Here is a 13902-nt window from a genome sequence, read left to right as displayed (position 1 = left end):
CAGCACAATTGTCTGCTTTCTGTCTTTTTAATGTGTTGGTGTGGCTTATGAGCAAGATCCGAGCCTTAACAATCACTCATTTCTCTGGTGGCTGCTTATGGAATATTTTACTCCAAGAAAGTGTTTGACTGCTGTGATTTTTTCAATAAAAAAAAAAAGTTTAGTTTAAGCCTAGATCTTTTATAGGTCAAACTCTAAAATTTTCCTAAAGTGTTTGCTAAAGGCAGCAAAGCAGAGACAATTTAAAGGATTTAAAAGGAGGAAATACCTTTTATTTTTTTCCCATTAGTAGGAAACCTGAGTTGCACTGACATGTGTAACAGTTGCTGCAATCAGCTGCCGATGCTTTTAAGTGGCCCCTCTGTGAGACCAGCTGACCCAACACTGAAGTTGTCCTTTAGTCTGGTCTGGTGGGGCATTGCATGAACACCACTGTCATTGTCGCCTCCAGGCCCAAACCAAAGGGGACGGTAAAAATGTGCTTGGAGTCTCTGACGGCTCGGCTGACATCCACTTCTACAGATCATTAAGGCTCCACAGCTTCTCCCTGGACAGCCTCAAACACACCAGCCGAGCCATTAAAGGCAACACGTAATTAAAGTTGGAATAAACAAAGGTCTTTATGTCTCTCTTGCCCCGTGCATTTCACACAAACTTCCACACATGCTTTATCCTCTTACTTTCTCCATTTTCTTCTTTTTTTTTCTTTCAGGCTCAGACTTTGACACATATGAGAGGAAATTCTCGTTGGCTCCCATGGTGGCGGCAGGCATGGACGAAGGCCCTTAGCCTAATTAGAAAACTAAATACTCTAAGTAATGCCTAACCCCTGGGAATACAACTGCCATATCTCTTACACATGTGATGTGGAAGGACCCGGAATACCACTGGGGTGTCTTGCTGAAATATCCTGTGCTGTTCCCCTTTGCACGGCTGTCCACACAGACTCATGCACTTAAGACAGACTCGCTTTCATAGTTTAAATAGAAATTTGTGTCCTAAGTGCCGCAACACAGCTAATCCTAAATATTTAATTCCCGTGGGTGCTAATTATGGGTGAGTACTGGCAACATGGATTCCCTTTTTTCACTTCACATAACAACTGTAAAAGCAATTTAAGCATTTTTCAATTAATTAAACACATAGTCTTCCAGTAACCTCTTGTCATTTTGCCCTCAAGGACCATAGCTAATTTGTGTAGAATAGAAACTGGAGAGGGGAAGTAGTGGGGGGTGGGTGCTGTTTTCATCTTTGCAAAATGCTCCAACAAAGGATTTAAAAGAGTAGACACACAAATTTCACCAGTTTAAAGCCACCACACACCATTATTCTTTCCTCAAAAAGCCTGCATAATGTTGTAAGTGGAGTATTAAATGTTCTGAACCCACATATCAGATGATTGTTACCAAGAGCAACCAGAGCCCATTATATTATCAAAGTAGTACGAGATAGTCTGGTTGTGAAGTTAATCGCAGATGTATATTTAGTCACAAGTGACTGACAAAGTGAAATTGCTATATTCATGATAAAAGCGGAGCTTTTTGAAATGTCTGTACAAGATCATAAAGCAACCAGAGGGCAATTTAAGTGAGTGAAACTGAACTTGTAAAGGGCTGGTCACACACAGGACAAAAACTATTTGTGAAATTCAGATAAAGCTTCTATGTTAAGAGTGTATGCCAGATTTCTGCTCTTTAAAAAACAGATGCAGTAAAACTGTATGTAAGTATGGCTCAAAAGCATGTTTTTTCTTTTTCTTTCTGTTGTATGTGTGCTCTTCACTGCATGTATTCATGCACATGAATGGGGGCTATGGGGAGGGGCTGCAGCTCACCCATCCTCTTATAAAGGCCCCTGTCATTGCCAGAGATCAGAAGCTGGCTGTGAAATCCAGCTAATAGTCATTATGGGATGCCGGTCCCAGCACACACTACCTGCTTGCCAAGCCCCCGCCCCCCTTCACACTTCATATTTGCATTGTGTCATCTTATCAACATCCTACTAGTGAGGGGCAGATCACACCGAAGAGTGACAGCCGCATCAGTAATATCAATAAATGTGACTCAGGGACAGGCAAGCGAGGAGAATTGGATGTCTCCAACTCCTCAGACAATACAAAGAAATTATGCAACACCCCCTCCAAGAAAGGCAGATACAAGCGTGTGTCACTTATAATAAGAAAAACAGAATATTCTCCTGATGTAAAATTAATGCCCTGAGACTTTGTAGATGCCCCCCCCCCCCTTCCAGGGCTCCAACTGTTTGGTGGGATGAACTCTCAGAACATGGAGTGCTCGGTCACTTCCAGACCCATGCAGTCAATAAGGCTATTTCTGATCTCCGGATGGCTAAGGTTTCAAAGCCTGTTTAAATGGGCTCCCACAAAGCCGGAAGCACTAGCCTCAGCCCTCTCCCTCCCTGTGTTCTCTTTTTCCTTCCCCATTTTTCCTGAAAATATTGTGAGGGAGCTCAGCTTGCCTACCCCCGTGGTAAAAACATGGGGGGGGGCAACCCCTCCACATGCATGGTGGTGAGGAAAGACAGGGAGGCGCAGGGTCAGGGCTCCCGGTGCTAAGCTGTGAAAGGCAAACGTTTGGCAGAGTAATTACACGCCGCACTGCTCTGGGAGTGATTAGTGATAGTTGTCTGTTCAAAGTGTTTGGAGCTCACAGCCTTTATGGGCTACGCTTGCCTTCCCTCCGCTTAATGTTTAGATTGCATTTGCATCAGGAAGAGAGTTGCATGTGTCAACATAAACAGTATGCTTGCAAAGCGCACCGAGTGGGCACTCAAATTTGTTTCACTGGTGCAAACTGCATCACATTAATGTTGAGGAAAAAACTGCCACCTGTGTTCATCCGTGTAATTCTGTTAACCTGAAGCATAAGTTAGCCGTGACTGAGACTGAACTAGAATCTCTGCGTTCTTGAATTTGGGAAAATCACCTGCTCCAAAAAAACAACAACAGGAAACTTTCTATAATCCTTTGAACGTTAAAAACTGCTTCCTGGCTGTTTTTCTTCAACTATAATATGCACAAATTTGTCTCAATTCCCAGGTCAGCCGGCGCTCCAGTGCATTGCGCTCAGCATGTTCAGGTGCCACAGTCCAGGCTGCCAGGCTTTGATGTTCGTGCTGAGTTTATGTTGGCTGGCTGTCCTGTCCCAGCACAGCCCGCAGATGCGAGCTGTGAGGTGAGCAGCAGCACTCCTGAGTAACAGGTCCAGTTGTTGTCCGTCTGACAGACGGTGATCTGGAAAGATAGAGAAAGGATAAACAAGACGAACAGATGGAGACAAAGCAGAGAAAATATGGGATTAGGGAAGTCATGGTGTTAGTTTAGGAGTTGTTTTTATATCAGGAATCATTTTGGCAAAGTCAATTTCCTGCTTGGTCAAACTTCAGCTCATTTAATTATGTGACTGATTCAACTTCTCATTTGAGAGTCTCAAAGCAAGTATAACTTTTTTTTACATAAAATAAAGGTTTTGGCCTCTTCTTTCTAACACCTTAAACAAATTCAAAACTCAAAAGCATATCTGAACCAACCAGAATTACCTGTATCAAAGGGATAACACGCATCAGGTTTCAGCACCCCCTCAGCCTAATCCCAGCACATGGGTTGACTGACAGAGGCTGGATAGCTGGGTGGCAAAGCGAAGCAGAAACAAACACAAGCGTGGACAGAAAAGGAAATACCTCAGGGACTTTCTGGGATTGGGGAGAAGGTAAGGCAGTACCTGTAGTGCAATCCTTTCCAAATCTACACCAGGTGTCAGGCATTAAGGGGAGCATCTCTGCTTTGGATTTCCACGTCTGGCTCAATCACCCAGGGCAGTGTGTCAGATGTTGGACAAAACGGATACTCTCGAAGAAGAGGAAGAGGAGGAGGAAGAAAAAAACCCCTCATGATTCAAAAAAAGTACAGAACATATCTGAGCCCTAAAGAATACACACATTCACTAAAAATAATGCGTCATTTTATTATTTTGCAGCGATTTACAACAGTGGCAGACGTTTAAATATGAATTGTCTCATTAAGATTCAGACATAAAACTGATAGATTTTATAGCTAAAGACGGGGTTTTATTGAATTTGGATCATTTTAATGTGTTACACTCAGAGATGTTCACATACATTAAAAGGCAACCGAGCACTGACAATATAAAACAAAGGGGGCAAGACTCATAAACATGTTTCTCTACATCATAGAAACAAGTCTAGCATAAACTTCTGCCAACTCGCTAGCTGTGAGGACACATGCAAGTTTGTTCACGCAGTTCTGCTGAAACAAAACCGTGGCAGCAGAGGGTTGCAGTGCCCAGTGAGGGAGAAGAACATGAAGCCATGTTGGCATTGTTGTTGCCATAGATTATACATGACACAGTGAATAACTGGGGCTGATTGTGACAAGTTTAAATGAATCAGAGGCATAGGGGAGGAAACTTAATACCTCAGCTCTGGGATGGGAGAATGCTGCCAGGCAGAGAGCAGAATGTAGAGTGGCAGGAGAAAAGCAGCGATCTAAATTTCTAATGCCGAGGATGTTTCCCATTCTGTGTTTATGAAACATGGCTACCGGGACTACAAAGGTAAGGGGATCCAGCATCAAAGCCCGCCCTGACGAAAACAAAAAAGCAACAATGCTGCAGTGGAATGCACAACAGAACATAATACTCCACCCCCTCCATCTCCTCTCCTCCAAGCAGTCTCATTTGATTACAGTGTAGCAGGCCCAAAATCAACCCCATAATCCCAGCTGATTTTGAGAGTTGGAGTACAGACTGACAGTGGAAGGAGGGTTGGAGAGTGGATGTTGTGGAGGAGAATCTCTCATTAGGAGAACAAAAGAACATGGGAGCTGCTAAACCGAGGTGTCCAAGGCAGGAGGGAAAGTGGCTGTTGTCCTGAGTGTGGTGACCGAGGCAGAGACTGCATGTCTGATGACGCTGAGGTGGTGTATCACTTACAGGCTCCCTCAGCAGAACCCCCTCGCTTGTCCATCTCCAGCCGCAGACTTTGCTCTCTACTTAAGGCAACAAGACTCAGGCTCAGCATTACAAGCCTATTAAAAGATACTTTTAATTATGCCCCCTCTCCCGGGATCTCTTCTTCCATGAACTCCGTATTTCGTTGGCATGTGCACTTAGACATGGCACATCCAGAAGCACGTGTTGTTTTCTCCTTCCAATTAAAGAGCATGTTGACAGATTAAGGCTGCTTCTGGTTTGTGCTCCACTAAGGCATTTAGGGAAGATGATGAACATTTTTGGTGATGGTGGTGGTGTGTGAGTGTGTGTGCGGGGGGGGGGTGTTCTGGGGTCTCAAATAGGGAGATGCAGAAGAGAGAGCAAAGAGAGAAAGAACATTCACATGAACCCTGAGGGATTAATGTGTTTACATTACCTGGGCTGTGATCTATCACCAACCTTGTCAACTTCCATTATGCATCACATACATAAGCAAGCAGCAGACCTGGGAGCCCCTGCAACTCACTCATACTATTTCAATTGGATTAAGTCAGAGCAAATATCTGGGGCATGGCTCCCACACTGTGGTTTTAGCATCCCGGCAGTCATTTGATTCGAACATTGTATCGGTTTGCCTTTTTGTGAAGGGATGTGCCTCCTACATACCTCAAGAGCCTTTAAGTAAGGGATTATAAGCATATGGTACCTATAGCACCTTCAAAATAAGTCCTGACTTTTTCTGTACTCTGGGTCTGTTTAGACAACATGAGGCACAGGAACCCTCATGAATCAAAAAAGCTACAGCACACCAGTGAGAGGAACAGATAAATGTTGACGATGTGAAATAACCATCTGTGATATTCACTGACTTGAGGCGTATTCTGTCCCAGATGCACCTGCAGGCCTGTGAAAGACTCTCTTGAATGTCTGGCATTTCTGTCTAGATGCTGACACTGGAATCTACAAGAGGGAGCTGCTAAGGGAGCTCAAATTCACACTATGGCTTCATTAAATTCAAATCAATAATCATTTACTGACCAAGTCTATTGAGTTGATTCTGATATAATAGTTCAGGTCATTCGTCTTGTCACAGAAAAAGGGAGAATTATCTCTTCTATTCCTTGCCGCACATGGAGAACAAGCCAGGGAGTGAGCATGGAAACGTCCTGTGGATGCAGCCCTAAATAACTATTTTTGATAAAACACAAAAAAAATTCAATGTGCGTTTCCTGTGATCCATCTCAAGCGGATCAATCATCATCTTTGCAGCTGGCAGCATGGTGTGTGTATGGTGGGGATGCTGTGGAGGTGAGGGAGGGTCCCAATCATTGCCTGATACCTCTCATTTTGGAATCGCTTCTCATAATAGGGTCATCATTTCATCACTTAGCCAATCCAGAGACCTGCCATTCAGCCTTGTGGGGATGATGGGGAGTGAGGGTGGGGGCACGAATACCCCCTCAGGAAGAAATGCTCTCTCCCTCCATGCATCTTCAGGTCAGCGACAGAAAAAGAAATGACAACAGGGGATCAGAAAAGAAGAACTCTTGAAACATCAAGTCATAGTGCTTTCTGGAAATTGTATGATTGTTTTTGTTCATTAAATTAGAGCTTATCTCTTATTTGAAAAGTTAGTTTCCTTAAGTGAAACACTAGAGAAAAAGATGTAGCAAAACATGAATTGTCATGAAAAGTGAGTAAAGTTGTCAAACTATTTCTGGAAAAAGCTGAAGGAGTGCGTTTGCAGGTGCTTGGTGACTTGAGGACACTTCATGAATCTGTATAGATACAAGACAAAGAGAGTCAATATTGTTAGAAGCATGAGCAATTCCATGTATGATTTAAAAACCTGCTGTCAGGCCCACCTCATCTTCTAATAAATCATCTAAAAATGCTGAAACAAACGACTCCTGCACTTCAGAGTAATAAAAGCTAACCTTTGCTGAACGCCAGTTGTTTAGTCAAGGAGCATAGTGCACATATGTTTAATCATTTAATAGGCCTCCCATTGGAAACAAAATGCAAGGTCAAAAATAAATTACATCCATTATTTGCGGCAGATCTCCCCAAAGCATTTGGTGCAAAAACTGTTTTGAATTTCAATTGGCTTCCAAGTGGCAAAAGCCCTCAGCTAATACATCAAAGAAAAATTGGTGTCAACTAATCGGTTTAGGACACAGATTTAGAGTGGGTAAAAAAAAAATCCCATGAATACTTCAAGCATTTTTCTCTACACCAGTAAAAGCCATGGGAGCTGTGTAGGGCTGACCTTGTGCGCTCCAGAATCTGTCTGCCACTCGACATTTACTGACTGTTCAGCCCATCCAGCCGCGCAATTAGTCCGCCACAACGTATAATGTTGTGTAATAATAGCCTCTATATCCAATTTAGATTACACTTGCTCCCTCAGGCATTTTAAGTGGCGTGCATCAGCTTTCATTCACTTCATCTGAGCCACGTAGAGCCGTTTTCATGCGTCAAAACTAAGGTCACGTTCCTCCAAGAGGAGGATAGAAAGCGAAAGGAAAGCGCGCAAGAGGAGATTAAAAAAATAAATAAATAAAATAAAAATATTGATACCCGGGTCAGAACGTTGCTTTGACGGAACACTTTTACGCATCCAAACGCACAAGATGCGCCACCCCGGAGCGCAAATGAGCAAAAAGTGTACTCACCCACACCTCCTCCTTTATCGGCGCGGTGCTGAGAGGCGGGAGCAGTTGCCATAACCCTTTTCCTATTAAAGGCTCAGTGATCTCAAATTATGGGTCCTCCTCCTCTTTGAGTGTGCCACTCTGAACAGAAACGCGCTGAAAGGACACATGACACACGAACATAAGCTGCAACCGCGGCATTCAGAGCTTGGGGGTGGGGGTGGGGGGGATAAATGTTACGAAAAATACAGTTTCAATCAGCAGTATTATTTTGTTTTCTTTAAGACAGATAGATACAATATTTACTTTTAATAACTATTTCATAAGAAAAAAGTTCAAATAATTAGTTGATCTTTTTTTAAACGTGGATGCATTGAAATAGGTCTCATGGTATCACTTTTATCTCATTAGGCTATAAAGTAGGGCTGCTTTGTGTATGAGTCCTTATCCCCCCCCCCCCCCACTCCCCACATCGTTCAAGTTTTTTTTTTCTTCTTCATTTTTTAATGTGTGAGTGTGTTTCCAGTGTAACGGCGTCATCATTCTTTGCTCTCTTGAGGCTTTTTTTCAGAGCGTAAGAAACACGTGACAGCCAGTGCACACACTCTTTAGCAGCGCCTACAGCGATCCCTTTCGGCTTATCTAAGACTTGAACTGTGGAGTCAATCACCTGAATAAAAACGGCTTTAAGATGCCTGAAAAAAATGCCTGAAAGATGACAATATTTGTATTAAAAAAGAGAGCTTGTCCTAATATCTGTTTAAATATCACATGTTAAAAACAAGCAATTAACAACAATTACTAATAATTAATAGTCATAATTTTGTAAATAACATAGCTATGTTTGACATAATAAAATGCAGTAGCTATGCATGCGCCACGGTTTTAAACAGTGTTTATATTTATACTGTTTAGATTTTCAGAAAAAAAAAAAAAAAAGATTTGTATCTGCCGCGATCAAATGAGATTAGAGCCACTAGTCCATGCGGATTTGGTGTAGATGGCACTAATCTGCCCCGGTTTGAGGGTTTTATGACTTTTTGAGAGCCTGTATCTGAGTGGTTTATTCTCGAATCCATTGAGGAAAAAAATATTTAGCCTCATCCACCACAGTAAATCAGTTAAGCACAACCGATGACGCGCAAAACCACATTTCCACAAATCCAAACACAAAAAAAAAACTTTCTACTTGCTTAAGCTTCATTATTTGCTCTGTAACTTTCCTTATTCTAACTTCTCAATCGACATGTGTCTTACCGAATAACGTTCAGCTGCCGTTGGAGAGTCGGCGTGCGCAACTGTTGTAATCCACGTGAAAAGCCGCAGAACATCAGTCTGTTGATTTAAAGCACTTTTTTGCGGTGACATTTTTTTCTTTTTATTTGTTTTTAACGCGCAGAAAGACCAATAAAAAGAGCGCACTGCTGTGGTGCTCCCTCTGAATTCCTCCAAGCCCACATCCTGGCGCACAGCAGCCGATTTGTTATTGATCAAGTGTGAAAGTCGGGACTTCTGTTTGTTCTGTTGGGAAGAAAAGGAGCAAAGTTGGTGGACTCGCATGACGTCGTCATCCAAATGGGGGGGCTGGCAGGCGAACTTGAAGCTTACTGCATCGAGGCTTGTTAAAGAGGCAAAAAACAGAGAAACACAGAATGAGAAAGCTTGTTAGTTAACGCGAGAGGAGGGAGGGGTGAGGAAGAAAGAGAGGGAGACAGAGCGGGCATGGATTTGGGTAGGGCTGCGGTTCCCCAGCATAAGCTCTCCTTTCCCTTCGGTGACTACACCCAGAGAGGAGGAGCGTGGAGCGCAGCGTAGTAGGCGTCAGGATCCTCAATTTCCAACTTAGCATCTTGGCAGGACATTTTCCCAAGCAAAACCCCAGTCAGACGGGTAAAAAATAAAAGTTCTGCACTGGAATGAGAGCGGCGGTCCAAGTCCGGTGAAGGAGCAGCAGAAAGACGAAACGACACTGAACGTCCGACGGAGAGTTGCTGCCTGCCTGAAAAGCTTGTTTTGATTTAAACAGTCTAGCTGACTTCACCATTGTCACTTCGGAGCGGACGGGCAGCTGGTCTGCAGACACGCAGCTCTATGCGCTCCGACAGCAGCGCCTGAGAACATAATAAGGGGGAGAAAGTGCGCAAGTTAAGTGGCTTACACTCTCCGGGCTCCAGCAGCATGGCGTATCCTCAGGGTTACTTGTACCAGCCGTCCGCTTCTTTAGCCCTGTATTCATGCCCTGCGTACAGCACCAGCGTCATATCGGGACCCAGAACTGAGGAACTTGGGAGATCCTCCTCGGGATCTGCGTTCGCGCCCTATGCCGGATCTACTGCGTTCAGCAGCGCCTCGCCAGGCTACAACTCCCACTTACCGTACAGTGCAGACGCGGCGGCAGCTGCCACATTCACCTCGTACGTGGTGAGTAAATTAAAGGTGATTATTCCGTCTCTGACGAGCAGTAAAAGCGAGGAAAACAACTCTAAAAAGTGTCGAGCGAGTGAAATTTTAGGTTTGGGAAGAGACGTGCGCGTCACGGAGGAGCGCATTTACTTCAAATCACTGAATGGAAAAATTCAGAAAACAAGTTTCACAGAAAAACAGCCTGGTTCCCTCAGCTTTGTGCTTTCATGACCTTCTGTAGCGTTTTTTAAATTATTTTTTCAAAATCAAAGAAGTCTCGGAACTCTATGAAAAACAGAAACACGCCCTCATGGCAGCCCACGAGAGCTTTTTCCACTTTTATTTTTAAGCCAGACAACTGTCAGATTTTAGCGTCTAAGCAAGAAGTATATTTTCATATTTTAGTTGGACTTGGTTTGTTTTGCTTGTATTTGTTGACGCTCTGTGTCAACAAAATATCTCAAAGACTATTTGTTTCAGGCCTAACGGCTATAAAATATAACTGTGAGAAACGATAATAAAATAAGGCTCCATTGTGCCTGGCCTTACGTATCATCGCAGGATAATTTATACATTTATTAATCAAACATTTTGAATTTCTCTAACCAAAGAAGATTTAACGATACAATTTTGAAATAAAATTACAATAATAGGAAACTGAAATAAATAATAATGTTTAAGAGTTGGATTAAAGCCAGCGCGTTAGTGTGTGCTGAAGGAGCAGAGTTGCCTTATGATGCGCGCGCCTTATATGGAAGCGCGTGCACGAGTGTACTCATGTTTGTGTGCTGCAAGTGTACCCTCATTTTTTATGATTCACGTAATGAAAAAGGAAGATATATAATAATGATTATTGTTAGTATTGTTATTATTATTATGATTATTATTATGATTATCATTATTATTATTATTATTCTAGAGTTCTCCATATGACCACACCACTGGCATGGCCGGTTCAATAGGATACCATCCTTACGCAGCACCTTTGGGCACCTACCCCTACGGGGACCCTGCTTACCGCAAAAACGCGACCCGGGACGCCACCGCCACCCTCAAGGCCTGGCTCAACGAGCACCGCAAGAACCCCTACCCCACCAAGGGTGAGAAGATCATGCTGGCCATCATCACCAAAATGACCCTCACTCAGGTGTCCACCTGGTTCGCCAACGCCAGGAGGAGGCTAAAGAAGGAGAACAAGATGACCTGGACGCCCCGGAACCGAAGCGAGGACGAGGAGGAAGACGAGAATATCGATCTGGAGAAAAATGACGACGACGAGCCAAACAAGCCCTTAGATAAAGGAGACTCCACAGACACAGAAGCAGGTCGGTGTTCAGGAAAGAAAAAAAAAGAAGGGGGGGGGGTGAAAAAAATCATCAATTTTTCATCGCAGTCGTTTCCACTCAGGGTGCAAAATTGATTGCTGGTTAATGGTGGTATATAATTTATAATGGGACAATTGCTTTAAATAATAATCACCTTGAACTCCCCTCGTTTGACTTGTCGGGGGCTGAAATTGCTGGTGACGCACAGTGTTTAGCAGTCAATTTATTAAGTGCATAATAACCGAGCTGAGCTGGGAATTCTGCTAAAAGTGCATTTTCTCTTTGATAATAAATTTCATGCGTAAATTCTGAATTTGAATATTCTACAAGCTCACACTGTGTTTATGTGCTTTTAGTAACTGCGGGGAAGACTTCATTAACCTTTTTAATCTAGAAAACGTGTTTAGGGGGACAATTATAGCACACCGAGTTTGTAAAGAAAAAAAAGCAGTAAAAAAAAAATCCTAAAATATTTTTTTTTCTGCGCTGGATTTTTCGAGCTTGGCTGAATGTCAGTTCTTTATTTCTGCTTTAGATCACAAACTGAACCCAGGGGACATAAGCTGCGATCGATTCAAAGAGGAGAGCCACGGAAAAGAGGTGGATCCTCTTCTGAGCGACTCGGAGTTAAAGGAGCAGGAGGAGCGGACTACAGAGCTGCTGCCGGATGCCGCAAAACCGACCACTTCGTCTCCCTCGGCGGTGCCCCGGGGGAACCCAACGCCACAAGACAAGCCGTCAGATTTGAGCCACGCGGCGAGCACGGTGACCGGCAACGTCACCTCTGTCATCCACTCGCCCCCCTCGGCTCCCAAACCCAAACTGTGGTCCCTTGCGGAGATCGCCACGTCCTCAGACAGGTGTAAAGGCAGCGGCGACGCGCCGCCGCCGTGTCCCGGTTTGCCTCAGAGCGCAGTGATGGGCACCAGCGCGTCACCTTCCCGGTCCTCCCCCCAGTGCCCTCTTCCCAACAGCACGGTCCTATCCAGGCCTCTGTACTACACCTCCCCTTTCTACCCCGGCTACACGAACTATGGGGGCAGTTTTGGACACCTTCACAGTAACCACGGCTCGGTAACCACGAGCTCCACGGCACATTTCAATGGATTAAACCAGACTGTGTTAAATAGAGCTGAGGCTTTGGTAAGGGAGAGCCAGAAAGTCAGAGGCCAAACGCAGATAGATCTTTGTAAAGACTCCCCTTACGAACTAAAGAAAGGTATGTCAAATATTTAATACCTGAATATTTTCCTCTCACCACGGACTTCTATTTATTTTATTTGTAATTTTTTTGTGGTTGCATCTAAAAACAAAATGACAGTGATAAATCCAATTTTGAAAACAGTTATTTTCTGAGTAAATGCTTATCTTCAGATTTTTTAGTTTCTGAATGGTTAATCCTAAAAAAATGTAATTGTGGTCTTAATCGCTGCAGCCGCCTGAGTCTATTTGTATGAAAGACTAACATGTATATTTAATGTAGCATTTTTGTATTTAAAAATGGACAATACACTATCTTTGAAGTAAATTATGAAGAAAAAAATCGTGTTCAGCGATTATTTGAGGGAAAGGCTGCCTGTCCACTTCCTTTAGGCCATTTAATCTAAGCGAAAGACTTTTTTTGCACGATGACAGATGGTTTAAATGTACGTTTATCTGGAAAAAAAGAGTTGTCATGGACTCTTGCAAAAAAGAAAAGATCTGCGCTCAGTTAAAGGATGGTGCAATATTTAATAAAAGATGAAGATGGGTCAGATAAGTCTTGCTCACAAAAAAAAGTTGTTTAGTCTTTTTGTATTTCTCTGATAGAGCGTCTCTTTTTTAATTTATTTTTTATATACATTTTATCTTGATGTTATTTCTCAAAGCGGATATTGATATAATAACACCATAACGCGGTGATTTTAACAGAATTACCTTCCGTGTTTTATGAAGAGCAATCAGGTGGTGAAGTCCTGTAATGAGCTCGATTTTATGCCAAATTTAGACATCATTACCGGCTTCCAAGGCGTGGCAAAGCTGTTAAAAAGGGACGCGACCAAGCATTTAAAACATACTGCCCCATTATATCATTAATGAAGAGTTTTTTTTTTTGTTTTTTTTTTTAAACGGCGCGTCACGTGAAACGCTGCTGTTTGAGGCAGCGTTGGGAATGCTATTTTGCGCGCAGTAGATTGTGAGGGGGGGAAAACTGCCAAAAAGAACATGCAGCCAGGCGGCGGCCTCTAACTCTACCGACTTCTGCAGGTAGGTGTCACACTTGCTCTTAATTTCAGTGAGGGGAGGGGGGCGCGTGCGCTAATCCTTCACGGAAACCCATCCCCGATCAAATAACCTCCTGGAAAGAAAGAGGAAGTGGAGCCACTGGGGCAACAACAATGATCACAGTTATTATGAGGATTATGGCAACTTTGACAAGAGGATGAAAAGACAAAAGAAAAAAAGAATAATTTGACTGACATTCACAAGAAAAAGAGGACCTTTAATGCGTTTTAACAGAAATATTTCTGACTGTATTTTACGCTGCATTATTTTAATTAGGTGAAACTG

The 13902-nt window shown here is 43.2% G+C and overlaps 1 protein-coding gene and 1 long non-coding RNA gene across 4 annotated transcripts; one reads left to right on the top strand and one right to left on the bottom strand.

Moving 5' to 3' along the window:
• Positions 1-241: 241 nt before the first annotated feature.
• LOC105357891 lies at positions 242-9270 on the bottom strand. Of its 2 annotated transcripts, XR_911697.3 has the most exons (5): positions 8882-9270; positions 7646-7780; positions 3741-6748; positions 3559-3644; positions 242-3253 (listed from the first exon to the last, which is right to left on the bottom strand). It is a non-coding gene; the product is annotated as an uncharacterized LOC105357891 (long non-coding RNA). The 2 variants fall into 2 exon arrangements; XR_002288929.2 differs by lacking the exon at positions 3559-3644.
• A 119-nt stretch (positions 9271-9389) lies between these two features.
• On the top strand, positions 9390-13130 carry irx5 (iroquois homeobox 5). 2 transcript variants are annotated; one of them, XM_004067314.3, is made up of 3 exons: positions 9390-10045; positions 10947-11352; positions 11888-13130. In XM_004067314.3, the coding sequence occupies exons 1-3, from the start codon at positions 9803-9805 to the stop codon at positions 12586-12588; spliced, it is 1350 nt and encodes a 449-aa protein (XP_004067362.1). In that variant the 5' UTR covers positions 9390-9802; the 3' UTR covers positions 12589-13130. The 2 variants fall into 2 exon arrangements, with proteins under 2 accessions (XP_004067362.1, XP_011491630.1); XM_011493328.2 differs by having other exon boundaries at positions 9421-10060.
• The last annotated feature ends 772 nt before the right edge of the window (positions 13131-13902 follow it).

The sequence above is a fragment of the Oryzias latipes genome, chromosome 3 (assembly GCF_002234675.1).
Source record: "Oryzias latipes chromosome 3, ASM223467v1".
Classification (NCBI taxonomy): Eukaryota; Metazoa; Chordata; class Actinopteri; order Beloniformes; family Adrianichthyidae; genus Oryzias; species Oryzias latipes.
The sequence above is the reverse complement of the archived record's forward strand: the minus strand, read 5'-3'. Positions and strand labels throughout refer to the sequence as shown.